The 25398-nt window shown below is 37.4% G+C and overlaps 1 protein-coding gene across 1 annotated transcript in view; it reads left to right on the top strand.

Moving 5' to 3' along the window:
• LOC104257241 (protein HIRA) overlaps positions 1 to 22885 on the top strand; it is a 37893-nt gene extending 15008 nt beyond the window's left edge. Inside the window, exons 9-25 of the mRNA XM_059827482.1 lie at positions 418 to 531; positions 2244 to 2314; positions 4939 to 5044; positions 5637 to 5864; positions 6701 to 6786; positions 7255 to 7449; positions 8876 to 9046; positions 10578 to 10782; positions 11555 to 11659; positions 12459 to 12607; positions 13930 to 14091; positions 14852 to 14910; positions 15942 to 16047; positions 17841 to 17963; positions 19178 to 19341; positions 21346 to 21434; positions 22011 to 22885. Coding sequence (XP_059683465.1) covers positions 418 to 531; positions 2244 to 2314; positions 4939 to 5044; positions 5637 to 5864; positions 6701 to 6786; positions 7255 to 7449; positions 8876 to 9046; positions 10578 to 10782; positions 11555 to 11659; positions 12459 to 12607; positions 13930 to 14091; positions 14852 to 14910; positions 15942 to 16047; positions 17841 to 17963; positions 19178 to 19341; positions 21346 to 21434; positions 22011 to 22127 — 2250 coding nt within the window. The 3' untranslated portion in view covers positions 22128 to 22885. The remainder of the gene's footprint in view (positions 1 to 417; positions 532 to 2243; positions 2315 to 4938; positions 5045 to 5636; positions 5865 to 6700; positions 6787 to 7254; positions 7450 to 8875; positions 9047 to 10577; positions 10783 to 11554; positions 11660 to 12458; positions 12608 to 13929; positions 14092 to 14851; positions 14911 to 15941; positions 16048 to 17840; positions 17964 to 19177; positions 19342 to 21345; positions 21435 to 22010) is intronic.
• Positions 22886 to 25398: the final 2513 nt, after the last annotated feature.

Here is a 25398-nt window from a genome sequence, read left to right as displayed (position 1 = left end):
CAAACACTTTCATGGTGGTGTTTAAAATATGTCAACTTTACATGTTGTAAGCAATCAGCTTGCCCTTATGATAAAAGAACTGGATGTAGATGAACAAGATAAGAAAGGGGAGTACAGGAGCATGTTAGGAATGCCAAACACTAACATTGTTAGCTGTTCAGTGACACAATTAAATTGACTTAGGATTCTAGTGGGTTCCTGATCACTAGTAAAATTAATATTATTTGCCATTCCTGTTAAGGCATTCAGAAAGCCCCGTAAAGCATATGCTGCTTATGTTGGTGCTCTTACAGAATCTGGTTAGGGACTTTGTTTCTATGGAATGTTTCTTTTTCACTCTTCAGTGGAAAACTTGCTTTTAAAGCAGATCTCCCACTAAAATTGTGTAACAAAATTTGGGGCATCTCATTTGTTCAGAAATTCAATCCAAAAATCTTCAAGAAGAAACAAAAGAATGGGAGCTCCACCAAGTCAAGTTGTCCCTACTGCTGTTGTGCTGTTGGTAGTAAGGATCGATCTCTTTCTGTCTGGGTAAGTGGTTTTTTGCGACCTTTGACTAATGTGGTCATTTGGATAACTTGAGGGTTTAGAACAAAGGTCATGTGTACAGCATTAAGTCATATTTAGTTTCATGTTTAGGTTTTTTTCTCTATGTTGTTACAGGATTAGCTGGGGGGAAGGAAGTGGGTTGGTATTAGTTCATTTCTCTAAAGCCAAGAGCGGCTAGAAGCCAGTGACAGAGTATGTTGCCCTGGTAAGGGGGAGGAACTGTTAAGGGAAAGAATGTGTTACCACAGTTAAACATAATTCAGCCCTGTCTTCTTCCTATGTCTTTTACTCATAAGAAAAAGACTGTACTGTTTCTCCATGTTTAGCCCACCTACCCATTAATCACTCTTAGAGCCTAGCTTTGTTAGTCTTGCTTTTATGGGTACGAGGAGAATATAGCAGGCACAGGATAGCTGTTTCTAAGCATATAAACAGCTAATCTTTCTGCTTTGTTCTGGCTTCAATCCCTGGCTTCTGCCTTTGCTATGGAAAGGAATGTGAAAGTGAATGAGTTTTTTAAGTATACGTTCAAGTTTTCGGTATCTAGTTTGGGTTTTACTTTAAAACCTATGCTAAAATTGTTATTCTGGCTAAGAGAAAAGTAGCTATTCTCACATTTATAAATGCAAGACGGGTTGTTTGGCAACTGCAAAGGACAGGGAATAAATTTAACTGATTTGTAAAGCTTTGTGATGAGAACGTGTGCCAGAATGCACCAATTGCTAACTGCAATCTACTATTTATAGATTCCAGTGTGATATTTATCCATCAATTGCTAAATGCATAACACTAAATCTGTTACTGGCAATGCTACCAGTGCATACCCATATCAAAGTATCACTCTCAGTATATTTTACTTTCTATTTATACTATGATTTTGTTTAGAGTGCCTGTTGAGGTTATACTAGGTATTCCAGAGATGCAAAGTTATAGGCAGTCTTTGCCCTGAAGAGCTTAATAGATACGTATACAACACAGACCTGTGGAAACATAAAAGAAATAACTATTGAAGATGACTACTACACTACATCTGTGAACCTATGAGCATGAAACATCGTAGATCACATTGACTTCTGCTTCATTTCAGTTGTACTATGTACTATAGATATTAAGTCCATTGTTTTAACATTAAAGAGCTTAGAATGACTGATTTAGAACATGTTACTGGGAATTTTCATATTCAGTTCCTTATTACTAAGCTGATTTATAAGTGTAGAGGAATCTTCAAGAATAATTGTGAGTCAAATTCCCTTTGCTCTTGGTAGGCTTCACTTACTTAGACAAGTAGTCTGAGTCAGGACATGGAAACCTAATCTGTCTTCCTCTTGTGCTGAGAGTTTGCAACATCCTTATCTCAGTAAAGCTTAGAATAGAAGCTGTATTTAGCATCTGTGGAATTACGTTTTGAGTGGTAGAGAGTGTTCTATGACTGCGATGTAAAGGCAAAGTTGGTTAAGAAATTCAGTTTGTGATTCAGAAAGGGAGGAGAGAGTTGAATGTCAGCTATTCTTCTCCAAAGCTTCTCCGGGCCGGTAGTGGAATGGGTAACTAGGTGCTTCAGATATCCTTCAGGCCTACAGCTGTCTCCTGGCCCGATCTTGTTTGGTGGATATTGTTAGACTCTGGGAGAGTATTGATGTGGTAAAATTTGTGGTAGCATAGAAATTTCTGAGTGTTGTTTCTTCTGTTTTAAGCTCACGTGTCTGAAACGACCTTTAGTTGTCATACATGAGCTGTTTGACAAGTCTATCATGGACATCTCCTGGTAAGTTGATTTCTGGTGTTTGTTACAAAAGCCAAAGTGTTGTTATCAACTTTAGGTACACACACTAACTGGAAATTCCTTAGAACAGTACAGGTTGTAGCTGTTGGAACACAAGTAATCAGTTCCTGAAGTTTTTGGTTCTGCTACAACATCTTTGGTAGTAACACTAGCAACTAGCATGTGGTCACTTGAGATTGTGTAACATTAAAAGTGAATAAAAGTTAATATATTTAGAACATGATGCAGTAAAATACCTGTGGAATGAGTTCCTACTTGTTATCATCCTCTGAAATTTTTTTCATAGAACATGTATTTTATACCATGACATGATGGACCTGGTGATTTTATGTGCATTACATCTATGAAAAGTTATTGCACTGTATGGTTAGGAAAAATTCAGGTGAACCTTCTAGGCCAATCTTTCCTTCATGCCTAAGGAGACAATATACTAAAAGAGAAAGGTTTGGGTTTTTTTAATGTTTTATACATACACTCACTTATACGCACACGCAGTACTCACTCATCATTTGAATGCCTGGAGGATTTTCACATATAAAAAAAGTAAACACAATGGCTTTTGTTTTCAGTAAAAAAATGTAGTGACTTACATCAGGTGATTTACAGAGTTAAGGTTTCTGTACAAAAAAGACTAGTATTTTTTCATGATGGGCACACAGCTGATTACATAGGTTGTCTTAATTCTAGCACTTCCTAACTTTTGAAATTCTGCCTTAATAGCTGTAACAATCATGGTGGTTTTATGCTGTAAATCTTAAAGCTTACAATTATATAACTTCCTGTTTTCTGTGTGCCATGTGGATTTTCCCATGAAGCTCAGTGAAGCATGATAAAAAATTTTTCTAAACCAAAACATTTTTCTTTCATTAATAGATTAAGGCTAGAAAGCCAATAAGTGAAATATTTCATGAGAAGTGCTGCTATTGTTGTAGTACAATAGCTTTGAATAGTTTTGTTTTCCTGTAGTGTTTTTTATTTCTCCATCTGCAATTTGCACATTTTTCATGGCATAAAGTCATTGGGAGTAATAGCTGGTTAACATTTTGCAATTTCTGAGGAAATGGTTTTGTGGGATATTTGAGAGACAAAGGATCATCAGGAAGCTTGTTATTTTACATCCTGTTTACAAATTGAAATGTATGGCTAAAATGTCAATGATATGGAATGTTTCCAGAAATGCTCCTTTCTGAAAATAGACTGAGTAAATTCGGAGAAATCTGATACTGTTATATTGTTATAGCTGTCTCGTTTCTGTTTTAGAGTTTTAGACTTGGATCCATCATCATAATATCTGAACATGATTATGTTTTCATGGAGCAATTGCTTGGATCCAGAGGTCAATAGGAGCTCAGCAATTTTGTCTGCTAAACAAGCAGAAAACTCTCAACAAGATTTTATCATTTTCTAACTTGCAGCAGTGTTGGTTAACCTAGTTACACAGTGCTGAGGCTAACTTCTCTGGATGTGATGATCTCAGGGCACCAGCCACCATGAAAAAAAGATGTTTTCAAACACCTATAGCCGTGATGCATGTAATACATTTTTAAGCCTTGCTGGACTAATTTGGATAGGACTTCAGAGTTCTGCCTGCTTCCCCTTCCTCTTCTGTTCTCTGTAACAAGTCATCTGTAAACCACTAGGTCGCTGTCTCTGTGCACTCTATAATTGGAAGTTACTGGGTTAGCAGTCAAAATGCATCAAATATTATTTTTTTCAAATGTGCAATAATAGGTTATCTATGGAAGGTTATCATTCTATTAAGACTAGAATGTATAGTTTCTCCTCTCTCTCTCTTCCACCGAGAAAACCTTTTGAGACCTCCAGAAGAGGGTTACAATATGTCCCCATGTACAAGAGCGTGTGCAGTTTGCTTAAAAACCCAAATAATGAACAATAACAAAATCAAACATATGTTTGATGCATAGTACAGAGATTTTTGGGCTGCTCACATGCACATCTTGATTTCTTTTTATTGCTGTTGTTTCAGATAATGATGATAGAGAGGAAGCATTTACCCAACATAGAGAGCTTCTCTCTTAAGAATCTCATCCCTTCTCCTTCCTATCTTTTTTTATTTGGACTGTAAGCTCTTTATAGGAATGGACTATCTATCTGTTACTTGTTTCCCATGCGTGATGAAGCTTCATCTTCCATGGGCCCCAAACAGCAGTTTATACAGCCTTAAAAGAAGCGTATCAGTTGTTCACCTGCTGAAGGCCCCTTTCTTCACCCAGTTCCATTAGCACACAAATTTTTTACATCTTTTGAAGCAAATACATTTATAATTTTCTCTCATTGTTCATTTTGAACGCTTCAGTTTATATTCTGTTTTACCCCTACAGAAAGGTTTTCATGGTGCTGATCATGCCATGGGTAGGTGTATTGTTCTAATGGCACCTTCCTATGTGCAATCTCCGAAGGAATATCGGCACATGGACTCCTGCTGTCCATCACCCTGTCTCCTTGCTGTCCCACTTCTTTGGTTCCATCGGTAGTTACTGTGATAATAAATCTTATGCTAAGATTTTTATTGACCAATTTATTGTGTTGCCCCTTTGCATCAATGAAAGAGATTGAAAACAAAGACGGACCTTTATTTCCTTCAGGACCCTTAATGGACTTGGTATCCTGGTGTGTTCCATGGATGGATCAGTGGCGTTTTTGGACTTTTCCCAGGATGAACTTGGAGATCCACTCAGCGAGGAGGAAAAGGTACAGTAAGCACTCAGAGAATCTGCGATCACATTTAGGGGATGTATTGATTCAATTAAAATATTGGACTATTTACAGGAGTATGTAGTGACTGATTTCCATATTACAGAAAAATGTGTTCTTGTCTACTTTACAAATAATTAGAAAAGAGTAGTCAAGAAATGAATTTGTAATATTAGTTTCTATTCTGGAAAGAAAATCTATTTGGAAAACGTCCACTTGCTTACACATCATTATATGTTTGAAGTAATTATTTGGCCAAGGAAACAAGGAGTGGGTGCTTCAAAACACTTTAAAATTACTCTTTGACTTGCATATATGCTAGTCTCTTTAAACTGATTGCTGTTGGCTGTTTTTTCCTCTCATTGCTATTAGCAACTAAAGCTTTGAAGTCCAATTATTTTACTTATTGATTTAGTGTTAGCTGAAAATATAAAGAAAAAAAAAAATCTGTAGTGTGTAAATGATACAGAGGGCATTTGCATTTTATGGATTCCTTTAGATTTGTGTGATTCCATTACATTATAATTAGTGATGTCATGCTAGCAGTTGTAGTCACTCTTTTTGTGTGATACATTTTTAACGCCCACAGAGCAACATTCATCAGTCCACCTATGGTAAAAGCCTAGCTATAATGACTGAAGCTCAGTTGTCTACCACCATTATTGAGAATCCAGAGATGCTCAAGTATCAACAGAGACAGCAGCAGCAGCAGGTGGAGCAGAAGAACGCGTCAATTAGGGAAGCATCTGGGACTGCGACAGCGGCTCCCAAAGTGGCAAGCATGGTTAATGGGGAGAGTTTGGAGGACATTAGAAAGGTAGGTGTTCTTGGATAGTCACTTTATAGTGTCAAGTACTAAGCCAATAAATATCAAACTGGTTATGATAAAAACAATTTCTGCTTCCTTATTTGTGTTGAATTGCACCTTTCAACCTAGGAATAGTCCAGTTGACATCACTGGGACTTACTGAAAAGTTAAAATGCTTTTAAGCAGAAGTAAGACTATGTGCAAAAAGGCTTGTGGATGTTTCCGTGATGGGTGCTAAATTCTCAGTGTGCAGAAAGGAAACCTAAGGTAACTAATAACAGTCAAACTGTAGAATTGTGCTTCAGTTTCTCAATGAAGGAGGTTGAAAGCATTATATAATTCTGTCCTAAACATAGAACACAACTTTTAATTCAATGCGCACAGATGAGAATTTTTTGGACTTGACTCTGTGATGTGGAGAGCAGATTACATTCTCCACAAATGCCTTTTCTACAGGTGGATAGATCCAGAATTGGAAATAGGTGTGTTTTTAAATTAAAAATAGTGTATGTTATGGTACAGCCTGAGAGCAGTAATCAGAATGAGAATTCTTTTGTACTTCGTGCTATATGAACTTCTACTTAAAAAACACATACTATTGGTCAAAAAAAGTTGTGGTATTAAAATACACTTGTATTAATAAAAATGTAGATTGATTCTATTTATGCAATAATAACATGGTTCAAAGACAATATGGAAAAAAATCTTTATTAACAGATATTTAATTGAGGAACATCTTTCATCTAATACACCTATTCTTGTCAGTTGGGGCGGGGGGGGTGAAGAGAAAAAAAAAAATCATTTCCTATTTATCAGAAATGACAATGAAATGTATTTCCCAACAGAATCTCTTAAAAAAACAAGTTGAAACACGAACAGCAGATGGTCGGAGAAGGATTACGCCTCTCTGCATAGCTCAGCTGGACACTGGGTACGTTTGGAAGTCATCTTTAAAATCCTTCTTTTCCTTTTTATCCTTTTTTTTTTTTCCCCCCTGATGCAAACTCAGAATTCTGACTTATTTTAATCTTATGGCATCTTAAAGCGCTTGCTGGGAACACCTTATGTATACTTACGGTATATAATTTTAACATATGTTCACTTAGCTATAAGATCTCCCTTCTGATAGATAAGGCTAATTCTTGTTATCATTATAGATGAGTCAACAATATTCTAATGTATTGCAGGTTCATATCAACATTAATACTGGCTTTACTGTCCTTTGTATATGAGAAACTACTCTGGAAAGTTAGGTGTTTGTGGTTTATTTGGGTTGTATGCAAGTATCCACATGTGGAAAAGGGAAGAATGGAATAAATAGTTCCATTAAAATTACTCTTTTTCAATTATTTTTAAAGTGTTTTCGAGAAATATATTTGTTGTTTGTCTTTTTGCTTAGGGATTTTTCTACAGCATTTTTCAATAGTATTCCAATATCTGGATCTCTTTCTGGCTCAATGATGTCTTCTCAAAGTAACCAGCAACTCATGTCATTAGATTCTAATGCAGCAAATTCCCTTAATACTTCAAAGCCTTCTGTAGAGCCAACAACAGCCAGTATAAAACCAACAGATGATGCAGCCAATAAAGATGGGTCAGTATTTACAGTTTTGTTTTCCACTTATATGACTCTGTTTAGTTTTTAATACTTCTTTACAGTTCTGTAATCAAGCAATTATTAAAGTGGTTTCCTTACCACAGAACTTCAAGAATCTAACATTCCTGAAAACATCAAGATTTTATTAGTATTTGTTTACTTTAAATAGTGATAAATCAGTAATGAATAAATCCATGTGCATTGTTCTGGAAATGAACTTCAGTGCAATGAGGTACGCAGTTGATTGCTAATGCTCTAACAAATTGACTTGCTTATAGATTACTGGGTTGCTATTAGTAAATAATAAAAGGTTTTCCAGCAGTGGAAGTAATGAAGCCTGTTTTCTGCCAAATTCTGTCCTGTGTCCTATAGATCTCCTCTCTTGAAACATAGCAATACTTCTTCCCTGTATAACAACCCTATCAGACCCCAGTGACATTGATTTGTCAATGCACATACGCTGACTGGCCAGTGTGTCTTTCAAATTAATTATCGAACGACTACATTTTACTTGCTTTTCCCTCAGTGGTAACACTGACTTGGTTTCTTCTCCTCAGTGTGTTTTTCATAGCATTTGTAACCTGTCATTGGAACCTCTACCACTCCATCAAATTTAATTGGAATTGGCTACAGATTAAAAAATGAGTGGGTAGGCTCTGAGAAATGATTGACAGATGAAATTATTAAGTCTCCTTTTCTTTGGAAGCTGGACTTCTAACAGCTTTTTATTAGAAACATCAGTTATCTTAGAGCCATTCTTTCTTTCAATGAATTCTCTGAATGAATTGAAAAAATCTCTAAAGTAAACAGCTATTCAAATAACAGATCCCTGGAATGCTTTAGCGTGGGGAAAACACATTCCTTTGCCTTAGAGTTATGCTTGGAAAGGCCTAATAATTAGTTTGGATTCTTCAACAACAAAATCAAAACCTGGCATGAATTGTTTCAGCCCAAATTGTTTGGTTGATAAACAGTGGAATATAATTTTGTAATGGAAAGTATTTGATAACCTGAACAAGGGGTAAAACCAGGAACCCCAGTCATAATTTAAAATAGTGATCCTTTCCCTTTGGGTATGTAAGTACCAGCTGAAAGTGTCACTTAATTCCTGAATTAAAAATACATAATGAGTGAATTAGGGTCTTTTAATCTAGATATATCTATATATCTATCATGAAGCTCTTAGCTCTGAGATGCATCGTAAACAGCTTTTGAGAGTAGACAAAGCTGGCAAGATACTGACGCATGAACGGGGAAAAAGCGTATCATAATTCATGTATGTACTTGAGTGAAAGGTTTTCAATATGGTTTCTAGCTAATATAGTGAATGCTAGTTAGTTGTTAGTTAGTTAGTTAGAGCAGTGCAGGTTAACCAATACTAAATTTCTTTCAATCCTTGTTTTCCTGTTTCTTTTACTGACAGTGTAAATGCTACCTCTGCCTCAAATGCTCCTCCTGCATCGTCTTCCTCTGTGTTGACAACTCCATCCAAGATTGAACCTATGAAAGCATTTGATTCTAGATTTACAGAACGATCCAAAGCCACCTCAGGGACTGCTGTTGTAACAAATACAAATCAGACTGTTGTGGACAGGTAAGACATAGCCGGGGGGGGGGGTGGGGGGGGCGGGGTGGAGGGTAGTAATGGAGAGAGTTAAAACATTTATTCTCTGTGGTGTGGATGTCATGGTGCTGGCACTCTAGAAATTATCTTGGGTCTCTTTCACAATTCGAAGGAAGGAGATGGTTGTGAATAGGTAAATTCTTTGCTGGCAATATCCCTTTGTACATTTGTCTCTGGCATTCGGGATCAAGCAGACTCTTCAAAATATTCTGAGTTAAAACTATTGTTACAAGAGGCTGTGTGTGCGCACCTCAATGTGTGGCTGCATGCATCTGTGCTCCTTAGAAGGCAAAAATAGACAGCCTGCATCTCTGTACAAGAGTGAGATTTACTTCAAGATAAATTACCATATGTGTCTGCAGAGAGCCTATCATCATAATAGCTGCAGACGTATTTCAGTTTTATGCCTTGAAGGCATGTAGAGAAGGTGCTTTGATTTTAAGGGGTTTTGGCTCTGGATCCACATGATTTTAAAAAAAAGAAGAAAGCCTTTGGTTTTGTGACATAGTGTGTTATGACATAAGTATTCGTGTTTTCACGAGAACACATGATAGAAAAAATAGCAGTCTTGAGAAAGGAGCACATAGTTCCCCAACTTATTCTCAATAAAATGTGTTTTTACTAAATACCTCAATATTTTTATATCAAAGGGTTTAACCATATGATGCAGAAGAAAGATGTATCACATTACTCTCATAATTTCTTCTAATGTGTCAGTAAAGTATGGATAAAAGTGTATTGTTTGGCATAATTCAGATGCCAAAGAAAAAAGGTTTGGCTAACACAAGATATTTCTAGGAAGCCAAGTGGTTATGGAATAAGTGGCAAAACATTGTTGTGAGTTAATAACCAGCTATTGGAGGGAATGGGAAGAGTATGATTAAATGACTTATTTTAGTGTATAATGGTTAACAAAAGAGTTCACAGGAATTTGCACTTTATCTACTTTAGTTATATTGTATTACTGAAATGGAAAATAGAGCAGTGAGGTCATTTGTATGGTTTGCAGATATGCATCTTTCTTACAGTAGTCAGAACTGAATAGGACAACTTTTGGGGATAGACAACAGAATGACAAATTAAGTTCTGCATGAGTAAGCAGAAAGTGTAGTGTCCATTGGAGGGGAAAAGAACTACTCTTGCATCTTACAGAGTGCTGAATTATTTGTATCAACCCAGGGAAAGAGATCTGATTGTAATTGGAACTGAATGCTAAAATAAAGTTGTTATTTACAGCTTTATCCAGTTACTAACTGCTAGTTTGATTAATTTTTTTAAAGGAAAGAATATGTCTGATCAGCTTACCATTGTACTTTTGCGGAGAATTTGCCATACCTCTTCGGCTTCCTCCTCTTCCCTTTGTGCATATTGAAATATACTCAAACAAGGCTAAGAATGTATATTCTTACCTACAAGAATGCAGTGCGTAGGATATGCGGCAGCTTTTGGAGTCAGCTTATATAAAATGTAAAATACTTTGGTTTTTTTTTTTCTTGCTCAGACTGAAGGATCAGAATTTAATTAAAGACAGTAAGCCCAAGGATATTCTGGAGAGCAGCAGTGACAGCGAAGAGAAGATTCCAGCTGCTAAACCACTCAGTGCACCCAAACGGAAACTGGAACTTGAGGGAGAAACGGTAGAAAAGAAGAAAAAAGGAAGGCCTCGAAAAGACTCCAGACTTGTACCAGTAACTTTAACTGTTCAGGTGAAATAAATAAGATTCATTGTGGCTTTCAATGTTAATTTAATAAAGTCAGTCCCATGTTGACTTGCTCCATCAAGTCAGGGAAACACAAGTAGTATCGGTCCCTCAGAATTTTTAGTCATCCCTCTTCATTGCCTTTAAACTTAATATTTTTAAAATTTAAGATTATAAAAAGCAGATGCACATGATGTGGCAAATGTGTCCATCCTTTATATAAATATGCAGCTACTTACTAAATGGTACCAGCATGCTAAGTAGTGATAGCCTGCCAAATGACTGTATAGAATAAAATGAAATGCCATTAGTGTTTGGTGTTCTTTGATGGAGAGTGGCCCAAGCACAAGAGAGTGACTTGGATATGATGACTTAAATGGTTATGAATTTCCTAGGAACTGTGAAGTACTAAGTTGCATTAGAATTTCCATCATTTTAGGGTGTATAAATCCCTCTGTTTTCAATATTCAGAGATTAGCTTTTCCATGCAATATACCAGAATTTCCATTAATTAGTTCCAGCTGAAAGGTGGGAGGGTCTATAAAAAAAAGACGACCACATCTAGTTTGTTTGGGGTTTTTTTAATTTGTAGAAGCTGTATTAAAAAATTTGTATTTATACAACTCATCGGAAAAAGGTTAATATTTGCAATAGACATTATTTGGTATTTTTAAAAAAAAGGTTTTCGCTTTCAAATTCTATCTCTAGTGTAGAATATCTTTGGTTTTAACTTTTTTAAATGGAAAAATTTAACCACTTTTGCAATTTTTTTTCCCAGTCCCCAGCTACACTGACCTCCGAGAAGGATGCTGCTTGCATCTCTGCACCAGCATTAGCACTTAAACTGCCAACCCCAATCCCACAGAAATCATTTACTTTGCAAGTAAGTGGACTATAAGGGGGGAAAAAAGCTTAATACTTCTTTTAAAAAAAATTGTGCTTTTTTAAAAATATTCTTAGATTATTCAGGATCCTTCAATAAATTAACATTTGAATACATGTATTTATTCAAGCAAGCAAGATGGTATACTTCAGCTTGTAAGAATATGTATATATGAGAAAAGTTAATGGCAAATCAGCTAAAAATAGGACACTTCTGAACTAGCTAAACTTCAAAGAGGAATACCTCTGGTTCATCAGTCCCTCCTCCTGGTTAACCAAAGTGTGTCATAAAGAGGCTCCAATGGGAGTAACTGCTGCATTGTTATTACGGTTGTGTTGGTGGTACACTGCTGAAGAGAAAAAACAAGTGTTTTCTGAGAGCTCTCTGGAGATGCTCTACATCTGAAGAGACTGGCAAATAGTATTAATTTAGGTATTTATGAAATAATTTTTCTGCATGTTTAGGCTGTGGTAGTCTGGTTCTAATTGCAAGACTGTAGGGAGACTGGGCACATCTAGACTTGATCTGGTGCCTTTAATTAGGAAGCACAGACTAGCACAACCTTTCTTCATTCTTATCCTCTGAATACAAAGAAATTATTTGTGTTCTAGCCAAGACTGATTTTCAGAGGTCTGCTTCTTTTGAAGTACCACAGTGTATTTTGAAGCCATTTTAAACAGAGAATGCCATACTTCAATTCATTCTTAAAGTTGGCATTGTTTTGCATTTAATAGTAGTTGCTGCTTTTTTGAATAGTTCTTTTCCTCTTCCAAAAAGTATTTTATTTTTTGTTTTTCAGATAAGTTCAGATCCATCAATGTACCTTGAAGTGGAGAATGAAATGACCACAGTGGGAGGTTCAAAGTTGAGCAGGTTAAAGTGTAATCGAGAAGGAAAGGAATGGGAGACGGTCCTCACCAGTCGAATTCTCACTGCAGCAGGAAGCTGGTAAGAGAGTATATTTTGGAGCAAGTGGGAGCCTGCAGAAGATAAGTAGTCCTGAAGGCCAGAGAACATTTTTAGGGCTACAAAAGTACACTTTACAGAAAGTTAATTATACCTAAACCCAAATATTTACAAATAAGCAGAGGCTCTATAAGTATTTTTTTCTACTTTTCTAAGTAAGTTGATTAACTGGATCACTTCTGTTAGGGATTTTTGTGATTCTTTGTGCTTGGCTCAAGATGTCCTATTTCTCTTGCAGCTAGCCTGGTCTAAATACATTGATGCTTTTAACCTATTATCCTGTGGAGTTTTTTGTAGGGATTATGACTTATTTCTGTTGACTACTGCTATTTGCTGGTTTTATCATCCCTTGTTGTAATCTTTACACAATCTTTCTTAATAAATGTTTTGTGGATAAAAATATGTACTGCTCTTAGTCTTAAGACCAGTTTCACTCGAGTATTAGCTCTATGCAGTCCTAAAGCATCACAAATTCTCATTAGCCAGTTACAACTATTTTCCTGTGTATTTACATTTCTCTTTTAAATCTCTTCATTAAAGTGGACTAAATCATGGTAAGTGACAGTTGTTCAAGTGCTAACTACTAAAGAAACAGGTTGTTTTGTGACGTAGAAGTATTTTCCTGAGTCTCTTGATATTTTTTTCTCTTTATTTTTCTCAACTTTGCTTAGTTCCAACCTCAGAGTTTAAATTGAAAGTATGTTTCTGAGGCATGAGATTCAGTAGTTGTCAGAATTTTTTGAAACTTTTTTTTAACTTGAGTTTATGCTAATTCTCCAGTAACACCCTTAAATTGTTAAAATTTGTAGTTAGTAGTAATAGCTTTTATTACACAGGCATGCACAGTTGAAAAAATTAGACAAGCTTGCAGACATATAATGCTTTGTCCAGTTCTGAAAAAGAAGCAATGGATTTTAAAGCTAAATACAAATTCAGGCCTGAAGAAAGAGCTTGTGTATACCCAAAAGCTTTACTGATATTTCCAACAATGCCACTTGGCTTAATAAAAGATAGTGTCTCAGCCTGCAAACCTTCTGCCCATCTCCTTAGACTGTCATAGTTCTAACCAAATTAAGGAGGCATAGAACACATCTATGGGTAGTCTGTGTGCTTTTGGACTTTTCCTTTGGTACCCAGGATTTTTTTTAAATGCTGTAAAAGTTACCTTTTGGGGAATTAGCCCAAGTTGTATGATTAAATTAAGAAGTCGGTCTGGTTTTATGCTACTTACATTTGACAAAATGTCAGTGTTTCTTTTTGATTTCTCTCTCTCTCTCTGTGTTTTTTGTTTGTTTTTGTTTTAGTGAGATTGTAAGTGTAGCCTGTGAGAAACGAACGCTGTCAGTATTTTCAGCTTGTGGTCGTCGCCTTCTTCCCCCTATAATATTGAATACACCCATTTCCACCCTACATTGCACAGGTTCTTACATCATGGCTCTCACCACTGCTGCTACGCTTTCTGTTTGGTAAGTACCATATTAGGCTGCAGCAGCTGGCTGGGCTGATTTTTATAGGTAACTCTGTTCAATTGTGTCAATGCATTGCTGTTGAAACTGAGGCTTAAACCAAATCAGATCTGAACACAAGTCCGTTTTTGGATATAATATGAAGAGTTAATTGAGCAGGACTTGAATCCTGTTTCTTTTCTATTCTAGGATGTTCCATAATGCTGAATTTGATTCTAGAAGGTAGATAGATGATCACCTAGAAGTTAATAGTTTAAACACCCTCCCTAGGATAGACTTGTCATGCATATGGAATGGATTGAGGCGGGGAAAAAGGAGAAATATGGGTATTTCCAACTTCCATCATACTTAGCCGATAAAGTACATGAGTTTCAGAGTTAGAAGTACTCTAGCCATCTTCAAGATACCAAGATAAAAACTGCAGTACTTGTTTACAGTTGTTGAATTTAATCTAATGTCTCCTGCAAGTCAGAGCTCCTAAAGGAGTTATTTGGATCCTTAGTGTTTTCTTAGCTGTAATGAGGTTTCCTGATAAAGAGCCATAAAAGTTGTTCTCTGCTATTGAATTCTGTCTTGCCGTAAGGGGTTTGAGTTTGCCAAAGTAATTTTGTTGAAGCAATGAAGAAAATGTCAAAACCAAAAAACCCAAACTCCCAAAAAAACCCCACTTTGTCAGGAATATTGAAGAGTGCATTTGTTAAATGATTGTGGAGCTTTCAGTTGTTTTTAAACTGCAGACTTGTCCTTTTGTCTTTTTCAGGGATGTTCACAAGCAGACAGCCATTGTTAGAGATGAGTCTTTGCAAACAATATTTTCAGGTAATAAAAAGGGTCATTTATTTACCAACCTTTGAGCCCACCTACACTATTTAGTGCCATTTATGAATATGCTGAAATTTTACGAAACCTGAAAAACCTAAACAAATAATTTTACTTCATTATTGTGTGTGTAATAAAGGGAAGTAATTGGCAATAGTAAAATACAGTAGAAATAGATGAGAATATCAGCAGTTAACAGGCTTGTGCAAGATTCTGTTGCTTATTATATTCTGGCTTGCTTCTGAATGTGAAGATTCAGTGTTGTAAAGATCACAAACCAAATATTTTATGTAGATCTGCCATTACAGCAGTTTCTCTGTGTGCACTTTGCCTGTATATTATCTTAATGCTGAACAACAACTGATTATCTCAAATTCGTTATTTGAAAATCTTTAGTTTCTATCATTGCAAATGTCTGGCAGAAAACAAATTATCAAAAAAGCAGTGTCTCAGAGCATATTGGCTTCTATTTTAGCTTTAATCCATACAGTACTAATCAAAACTACCTAGAGAAGTAATTGTACTAGCAGTTTGCAAGTGTCTTCATTAGAAGTTACATGCACAAACCCTGGACATGGGATATGCTGAGAAATGAGGGACTCCAGCTATCCTACTTACACTACATTCTTAGAGAGCATGCTTTTCTAAGTATGCTGGTTTTCAGAATTTTAACTTAATGGGAAAAAGAAAGATAAAGGCTTCTTGGGTTACAGAAGACATGTCAGAATTGCTGAAGGTTGCCCCTAAATAAGGAGAACATTTCCAATTAAGCCAATGTTCTGTATAAATTCCAGCATCAAGATTGATAATGTTTTTTGCAAAAGAGTGATTTTAATGCTACTGCACTGAGCCTGGTGCTTACCGTTATTATCTTGCGTCTTGACCTTCTTATCAGTGCTTGAGAACAACATTTACTGAACCTTTTTCTGTTGGTTGCTATGACTGATAATTAATGGTGGATAGCATTTTTTACCATTATGAATGTTATGCAAGACTCCAAAAGAAATACTTTTGTCTGATTTGACTTGTAGGAAGTGATGCAACTGTCTCTCAGATCTTGCTGACTCAGCATGGTATACCTGTAATGAGTATGTCTGATGGAAAGGCATATTGTTTTAATCCTTCTCTTTCTACATGGTAAGTTACATATTATTTCCTGCTTTTACAACTTAGCTGACCTGACATGTATTCTGATTTACTGTTTCACTCCATATTTTGAAGGTTAGTCTGAGTAGGATCCACATGCCAGGCTTAGTTTTGCTTTTATTATATTCTTACGAATTTTAAAAATGAAAAAGTTAAACTACAGATTACTTTATCATTCTATCACTTTATCACACAGTGCATACTCTTTTATTTAGTAACATATACCTATATATACTTTTGCTGATGTACATCAGTTGAATCTGTCAAGCAGTTGGCAATGATTAAAGATAATCTACCCTTACAATTAACTTTTTCACATAAAAGAATGCAGTTCTGGAAAATTTGTCAAAACAATTTTCAGGGTTTTGTTGGGAGTTTAGACATGTTAAAATTATTTTGCTCAGTTTCCAGAGAAAATAAGACCTATGCACTCAATCCGGAATGTCTGTGTGTCTGACTTTGTCAGTCCTCATCACTCCTTAGTATTTTTTTGGATCTGATGACCAGTCAAGTTTGGAGAGAGCTCTTTGCCCCCGAGATGTAAAAGTTTAATGAAGATAGTAAGTCAGGTAGGGGAGGAGGGAAGAAATCATTATACCTCAGAGAATTCCCATGGAAGGGTCATTACTGATGTCCTAAACACAAGGAAAGGAGGAAAGGCTACATAAGAGTCTGTGCCTTATTGGGTGTCAGATAGGCTTTCCCCATGGATTCTCTTATTTCTCTTAAGGCATAAGTTCCCATAATTTAATCATGGAAATTTTTTAAATTTTTTTTTATTTACAGTGTCTTTCCAAAACAGATTCTTTGTTGTCTTTCTAAGAGGAAAAAATGTGTTGCAGTCTTAATATAATTGTGGTACTTAGTGTAATGAGCACGGTTGATGAAAGGGCTTATTGTTTTAATTCCTCCTTAGAATAATTGTTACTAGTCAGCTACTTGATGTAAATCCTTTGGAAAAGGAAAAACCCACCTTATTTGTGCTTTAGATAAACTGAGAAATTATGCAGGAATTTTCCCAGTTATTAAGGAGCAGAGGACAGTCTCTCAGCCATAATTCTGAACTTGCTGTCATTTCTTAGTTTGTACCACAGCTTTGGAAATACATAAAAGAGCAATCCCTTTAGTCATCATACAAATTTAAACCATGATAAAGCAGTAAAGGCTATTTTAAATATTTGTGCCATTTTACCTCTGAGCTGTCTGGAGGTCTAAACTTAGTATTGATTTGAGCCACTGATTCCCTTGGCATCTCAAACCGGTGAAAATGATATCCTTGATTAGGTGTGGACATGCCAGCTGTAACTGTCAGCTCCCTCCATATGAAGGAGTAGCTGTAATGTATGGGAAAGATTGACAGTGTCTGTGGTCTGTGATAACTTGTCTGCTGGGTAGGGGGACCTGACCTGAGGTAAAATCAAGTTCTTAATGAGAAAGTCATTACCTGTGCTCGCTCCAGTCTTCTTTCTGGGGCATAACTTCTTACTAGACGTAAAATAACAAGTAGAAAGTTCATTTCCTTCAAAATAAATGCTAAATTGTATTATACAATTGATGTTGTGAACTTTGGGGGTGGGAGGGACATTTCCATGAAAGCACAAGCAGAATTTGGACATGGAGTGGGAACAGTTGGGGTCTGTGGAATTCCTGAGCACCTCAGTGATATTTTTTTGGTTATCTGTGAAAGTACAAGTTGGGCTTTGAGGCAGAACAGAGCTGGATCCCCTGATATCACTGCCTACGCTCCTCAAACTTGGTTTTTGTTTGTTTTATTTTTTTTCCAGGAATCTTGTTTCTGATAAACAGGACTCTCTAGCACAATGTGCAGACTTCAGGAATAGTTTACCATCCCAAGAAGCCATGCTGTGTTCTGGGCCCTTAGCTGTAATACAGGGACGAACATCAAAGTACGCACTTACTTGCTTCGTTTGATCAGCATGTTTGTCTTCTTTTTTCCAATTATTTATTCATGTGCTTGAATCAGTGAGTTAATTCTTAAGATGCTAATGGCTCTGAAAATGATAAGTAGCTCATATGGTGTTTTTTTTTTTTTTAAACCTTTGCACATTTATAGTCTGTATCGTAATGTTATTTTGAGATTGTTTGGGGTGCAGGAAAACATGCTCTAAACTTAATCATTTTAAGGCTCCTCTTTGTTGGATGGGTGAAGTATTTGATGGCTGTGCATGTAATATTTTGATTAGCTAAACTGAATTTCTTAGATTTTACATTTTAATTTTTAGTTTACCAGCTTTCTGGAGTAGGCTTACAAATTTTGAGTAGTTCAGTTGTCCTCAGGGGACCTATTTAATGAAGTCTTCGAGAAAGTTGAGTGATTAGTCATCTAATGCATATTTTTAACATCTGAAAATATCACCAGGGAATTATGTGAGCCAGAGCAGACTCCTGTAGGTAATTTAATAGCCCATCCTCACCTGGATTTGAATTAGATTTCCCAGGCAGTTTTCTGTGCTATTTCTGTCCTTCACATCTGAGTTTAATTTTTTTGGTGGGAAGAACTGTGTAGAGAGTTGTATGATTTTATTGCTGTTCTCTTGGAGGGGAATTAATTAGGAAAAATATTTGAAATACAAACAAACAACACTCTCTTTTTGAGAGAAAATATCAGACTGAAAAATTAGCAGTTTTTTCAAAAAGGAAATAATTGGTTACTTTTTTCAAACTAGCATTTTTATGACAATACATTTATCTGCAAGAAATCCTTTAAATGCTTTGGGTTAACTTTATATCTTGTATTTGTTTCGTGACTTTCACCTGTGAGGAGCAAAGAAAGGTAAAGGCAGTCGTCTTAATTTCTTATAATTTAGGAGTACTTGATCACTGAAAAGCCTGTGTTTTTAACGAGAAGACAGATGAAGAGAAAAAGAACAGGAGGCAGAAAACCCTCAATGGACCTTGATACCTGTAAATAGTCCAGTAGAGGGGGAATGCAAGGCAGTTTGCTATGAAGTGCTGCCTTGGTCATTAAAAGCTTGAACTCTGGAGGGACTAGGTGCCTCTGAAAGATAAATGTAGAATAGTTTGTATTGCAAGAATATGTATTTCTTAAATGAGTATGTGATGTTACGGCTGGCATGTTAATTTTTCTTTGGTTTTATAGTTCAGGAAGGCAAGCTGCAAGATTGTTCTCCATGCCTCACTTAGTGCAACAAGAAACAACGCTTGCATACCTGGAGAACCAGATAGCAGCAGCACTTATGTTACAATCCAGTCATGAATATCGCCACTGGCTCCTTATCTATGCACGGTACCTAGTTAATGAAGGTGAGCCCTGCCGTGCTGTGTTACTTCTTTGCAGCTCTGATGGATTTTTAAGAAACGCTGTATTCACATCATGTATACGTGTGATTGCACTTAACGTTCTCCTTTTAGCACTTGGCTTCTGGACTCGGTGTTTACTTAAAACCAAAACAAACTGCTGAAGCACATTTGCTTCCTATAGTGCTCAGTACTCAGGAATCCTATTTTGATACACTGACTGTGAACAGATCATGGTCTGGGGAAACAGTGCCATCTGTGGACTTCAGTAATAGGAAATGCATTGTAAAAAAGTCCAGTGGTCTGTCAGGCATATCATATGTATTACCTGACAGCAACTACAGACGTTTCAGAGGAAGCAGCGACACCTTGTACAATACGTAACATTCCTCAGCCAATTGATCATCACTGCCTGATGTGAAATGGAAGAGTTGCTCGGTTTCTTGATGCTTTGTACCAGCGCACATAAAACTGCAGAGAATTTGCTTGTGTTATGTGCACATTATACTTTTCTTACATTTTAAAATTACAACAGCCTATACTGGTGAGCTTCACAGGCTAAATTCTGTGAGGAAAGAAATCCACAAGAAAGGTTGCTTGAGTCTATTTTGTGTTTGAATACGTATCTCTGTGCTATTCCGTTAAATAAGGTTAACCAACTGACTTTATGCTTCTTGGATTCTAAAGATCTCTGTGTCTCTGCTTGTCTGCATTCCAAATTTAGTAGTTCCCATTGTATTAATTCAGCCTTATTCCTCACCATGCATAATCATTTTACACAGAGGGAAATGAACTGGTTTGTGTTAGGCCACCTAATAGGTGTTGGCAGGATTAAAATTGAGCTCATTAATTCTTGCCTTTTGACCCCTACTTTATTTAACAAGAGAGTTTGATGAACTGCATATGATTCTCTCTGTCCTTCCCCAGCTGAAATTAAAACGTTCAACTTGGGTCATATGTTAAAGAGATGGTTATACTTTTAAAAGTCTTCACTAATTGAGAACCTCTCTATTGTGTGTGCAGGGTTCATCTTGCACTGTGCAAATGTCACTGTCTTGCGTGTGTATATACGCTGGATGTCACTGCAAATTCTGCTTTGCCATATGTGTATTGCTGTTTCACTAGTTTTCCAGGTCTGCTAAATTTTGACAATTGCACATCCTATTATTGACCCTTTATTCCTATGGTGATTTCAACATTTAATGAATTCTAATTCTTTAAAATATTCAATCTATTATACCTTGATTGGCAAGTTACTCTTGAACAGATGACTTTGTTGCTTGCAAGGGAATTCTCCCCTCTGATTTTTGGGTGAATAAAGCTGGCCTGAAAACTGTGCAGTTTTATTAAAGGTTTTCTTTTACTTGAACTCTTGTGCATATTAATTGGATCTATTTTAATTTTGTTACAAGCTCTTTCTCTAAGGGTTTGAGAGATCTCTTCTAGTTTAGTCATATTTTAATGTTTCAGAGGGATGACTGAAATTTTTTTTTAGTTACTGACTCCATTTTTCCAAATTCATATATTGCCATTAAATGCAACCTAACAACTTTTTCCCTTCACTGGTTTTCATCTTGTGGTTTTCCAACACTTATGATACCTCTTTTGTATTAGTTCTCTGGTTGTTGAAGTCAGTCAGTTTTCCAATGTTTTTTGTTTTGTTTAAAAGCTGGTATCTTTATGTGGGAGTGAGGTTGGGATGAGGGCAGGTCTTAAAACTGGAGTAACTACTTCAGTTTTTCTCCCTATTGTAGACCATTTTTAGTAGTGTTTTTGGTTTTGAGAACTTAAAACTCTTCGGAACTCTAAAATAAATCCTTTACAAATCATCTTATCTTTCCAAAGATTTGCTGTTAGAAGAATAATGTACTTTTTCAGAAACAAATGTTTTTGGCTTTATTTTATTCTAGATACTTGTAACTCTTTCCTGAATGTTGTCAGTCACATTGTGGAGTGGTTATATGTAGTGAAATGCTTATGAATGTGACTTTGTTTTCTGATAATATTCAGGGTTTGAATATCGTTTGCGAGAATTATGCAAGGATTTACTGGGTCCAGTCCATTACTCAGCTGGAAGTCAGTGGGAATCAACAGTTATGGTAAGTCCTGATAATAGTTTAACAAAGAATGAGGAAGAGTTTCCCATGAAAATTACAGAACATGGATAAACAATAGAACTTAAAATATGATTAAACTTAGTGGCAAAAAAGCAATTGCATATTCTTTTTGCTGACCCTGGAACCCTTTCCACACTCTGCTTTAATCTCGTAAGCAGTCTTCCTCCCATGGCACTTCTATTTTTTTTTCATGTGAAACCGTAGACAAATGCCTAGGGCCCCAGTCTCAGCTCTGAGTATCACGCAGATGGAGCAGAGTTGCGTGTTCAGGTCTCCTCATTCTTCAGACAGCAACTTTGAAATGGTGACATGCCAATGAAGCGTGTTCCCATCTCAGAGCACATCTGGAGTCTGTAACTGCAGAGGCTGCACCAGCTTCATGAGTATATATAAATGTAAAGACAGTTTTTATTCTGGGAGTCATGTAAGCGGAGGAAGAACATAAATTACATAGCCCTCTCCAGGCAGGAAAAAGGGCATGAATCTTAAACAGCTCTGTGGAATATATTCATGATATCAAGTAGTACATTCTGAGGATGCTTTGTGTTTTTTGTGCAGGGTTTACGAAAGAGAGAACTATTGAAAGAGCTTCTTCCTGTTATTGGACAGAATCTCCGCTTCCAGAGGCTTTTCACAGAGTATCAAGAGCAGCTAGACATCTTGAGAGACAAGTAGCATTTCCCCAGATTTTCCCTGCGGGGCCTGGTCCGAGAGAAACTGCTGAACAGCGTTAACCAGAGACAGAAGAGGAGCAAGAGCCCGGTCAGTAGGAACACTCCTGAAGAGAGCGGTGCCGTAAGGGTCCTAGATGCTTCAGAAGCGACCTGCTTTAGTTTTTAAAGAAGCTCACAAGTGGATTTGTGAAAATGATGAGTGGATGAACTAGACCGTTTCCCAAGTGGAACTTAACCATCGAAGCTGTGGCCTCTGTTTCTATGGAAAGTTGTGGATATGTACTTCAGGGGGGTCCTTTTGGATCTGGATCTCATTTTAATATCAAAACTAGCTGAGAACTGTTTGTGGGGTTTCTTGGATATCCTGTGAAAAGCACAGTACTTCAGAGTACACTGAACAGCATATTTAACCCTGTTTAGGGTTTTTTGCCTGAGGATTTATTGAGGCTCAACACTATATTAAATTAGATGAGTGAGCCACGTAAAAAGAATTTCATAAATATTAAGGTATTATGCAGCCAATAGACTCTTTCCTGTGAATATAATAATAAGAGGCTGTTCTAACACATGGACTATTTTTGTACTAGAATTTGCTAACTTGTAATACGGAATTTTATTTGGCCGATAATCAGGCTATCTCTACAAAGTCATCTTGTAGGAAATTTAACTCTAATTACAAAAGCTATGTTTCAAAATAATTCTACCAAATTAACATGTCATCATCTGGTTTTTAATTTTTAAATGTTTGTAAAAGGCATTTTGGGGGGAGGGGGAGGGATACAATGGGGTTGGCTCTTTTTGTAAGTACAAAAATAAATGAACATTGCATTGGTTTAAAAAACAAAAAGCAAAACATGGTCTTGAATTATTAGAAAGGGCACAGGAATCTCCAGAAATGTCAACACAGGCTGAATCATGTTAACATGGCTAGAAATAAATAATACCGTCCGCGTGATCTTTCTCTGAAAGCATGATCAGGCAAGTTCTTGTGATCTCCCTAGAGCAGCTACAACGTTCTCTCTTGGAGCCACATCTCAGATGAGGGAGCAAGAGCTCTGTGGGAGTGCTCATTATCTCAGGCAACACAAAGCAAAATGGGCTCCCCAGACCACTGCTGAAAGTGGTCAGCGCTGCAACCAGAAATGAGCTTCATGCAGTTATGGCCGTGTTCCTTGTGTGGCATTTCGTAGTAAGAAAATAGTGCTGGTGGCCTGCCAGCAGTTCACTTGTGGAGTGGTTTTGGAATTCCACCAAAACCAAATCAGTCAACTTGTTTTCTTCCCCAAAGTATGCTTGGTGCTGGGGAAGAAGCAAATGTATTTTTTGGTTCTTTCCAGACCCTAACTATTCAGGTGTGCCCCAGTTTATTGCCTTAGTTTGAGATGGTTTTGAGTAAGAAAATTAGTACTGAAATGAGTTAAGTGTATTTTACTGTTAAACCCTTGTATGAGGGCAGTTTCTTCCCTAAACTTCTAGCAGAAACAAATGGTATCCTATGCCCTCATACGGAATGCCAGTCTGCCAGGACAAGGACTGGCCTTTCGCCAAAGGGGACTGACCCTCTTCAGAGAGGCAGCTCTGCAGTTATATGGTTGTCTGATCCTAGAGGGAGGGATGTGTTCTTTAAGGCAAGGAAACCCCACATTTGGCGGCTTTTGTTGCCTCCTGTGTTCAACTGCCAGACATGACAGACACAGGATTACTTTTTTGTATGGCAATCTCTTGCGCACACTGACTGAAGTGTCCTGAAGAGAGATAAAAACAAGTGACTTTGCAGCTATTCTTCAGTATGGCATGAGTGAGTTTTCAACAAGCAGTGGGAAATGCAGTGACAGCACAGCTTGGTTCTGTGTTTACCTGGTGGGGAAAATGAAGGTTATAAGGAGAGCCATCCAACTTCTCCTGACCTCTCATCTGAAAAGTTTAATAGTACTGTGACAACCAGTCATGGTAGTGCTGTGAATGATTCATTGCCAATTAGTCTACACTCATTGGAACAGGCATTATATTCCTCATAGAATAGAATCATAGAATCATAAAGGTTTGGGTTGGAAGGGACCTTTAAAGGTCTTCTAGTCCAACCCCCTGCAATGAGCAGAGACATCTGCAACTACATCAGGTTGTGCTCATGTTGCGCTCGTGTATGCAGGCAAGCCACTCGATGAAGTGATTGGAACATGAGATAGACATCGTGTTCTGGGGAAAAGGTGGCTCTGGTCCGAAGCCTGGTGCAGTCAGTGGGAGTCTGGCTATCAGCTTCCATCGATTCCAACTCTCAACTGTTCTCTGTAGGCAGCTGCCAGGTTGATGGTTTAATGAGGAAAGAACAAACCAGCATGTATAGTTTTGGAGGTGTTTGATAAGTGAAAGCTCTGAGACAGGTGATTGTTTCCTCCTGCCAAAGGCCTGACGTTTGGATTCTGGCCACCCTCTGTTCAGCCTTGTGGTGTTCATACCAGTCTTGTGATGAATGCTGTTTAATAGGATTTAAATGTATAGTTTTAAAGGTAATTAGCTGAGGTAAAGTAAGTTCATCTTTGTCACTAAGTCTTTGAAGAGATGCTGAAATACTTTTTATGAAGAGCTGTCTCCATATCAGATACTATGTAGGTTTTTCTACCAGTTTTTTCTTCAGAGGTTCTGACACTGCCCAACAGACCAGGAATATTATGATTTTAAATGCCATGCAACAAACTATTTTTAAATGAAGATTAACATTTTTCTTAAATTGAATATTTTAGCATTTTCCGCTGACATTCAGCACCTTTTTTTTTCTCAGGCGAGAGCTATAAAAACTCTGTTTAAGGCTGTATTACATTAGCAAAGGAAGCCTGCAGCAAAATCAATGAGGAACGCTTTCGGTGCGGGAGCAGGGGCAGGTTGTTTTGAACAACCAAGGAGCTTTTATTAATTAATGGTTTGGAGGGGGAAATGGGGAAGGAAGGTCAAGGGGGGATCAGACTTTCTCACTAGGCGACCTGGGCAGCAGACGCCCGCCAAAACTCCCTCAGGGCTCCCCCGGCCTCCCTGCCCTGGCGCCAGCGAGGGAGGACTCGACCGGAGCTACGGCAAAAACTGAAATAAAATCGGATTTAGCCGGGATCCACGTAGTGGGGCACAGGCTCGTCCTCAGACAGGCGAAAGGCCGCACGTGTTTTAGGTGTGTGCTTTATCCTGCTGGCGGGCCAGCGGCTGGGCAGCCGCCGCCGCCCCCCCCTCAGCGCTCCCGCGCTTCCCGCCCCCTCAGGCCGGCCCGGCCCCGGAACACCGCC

The sequence above is a fragment of the Gavia stellata genome, chromosome 21, assembly GCF_030936135.1.
Source record: "Gavia stellata isolate bGavSte3 chromosome 21, bGavSte3.hap2, whole genome shotgun sequence".
Lineage (NCBI taxonomy): Eukaryota > Metazoa > Chordata > Aves > Gaviiformes > Gaviidae > Gavia > Gavia stellata.
Note: the sequence above shows the minus strand (reverse complement) of the source record. Positions and strands in the feature narration are given on the sequence as shown.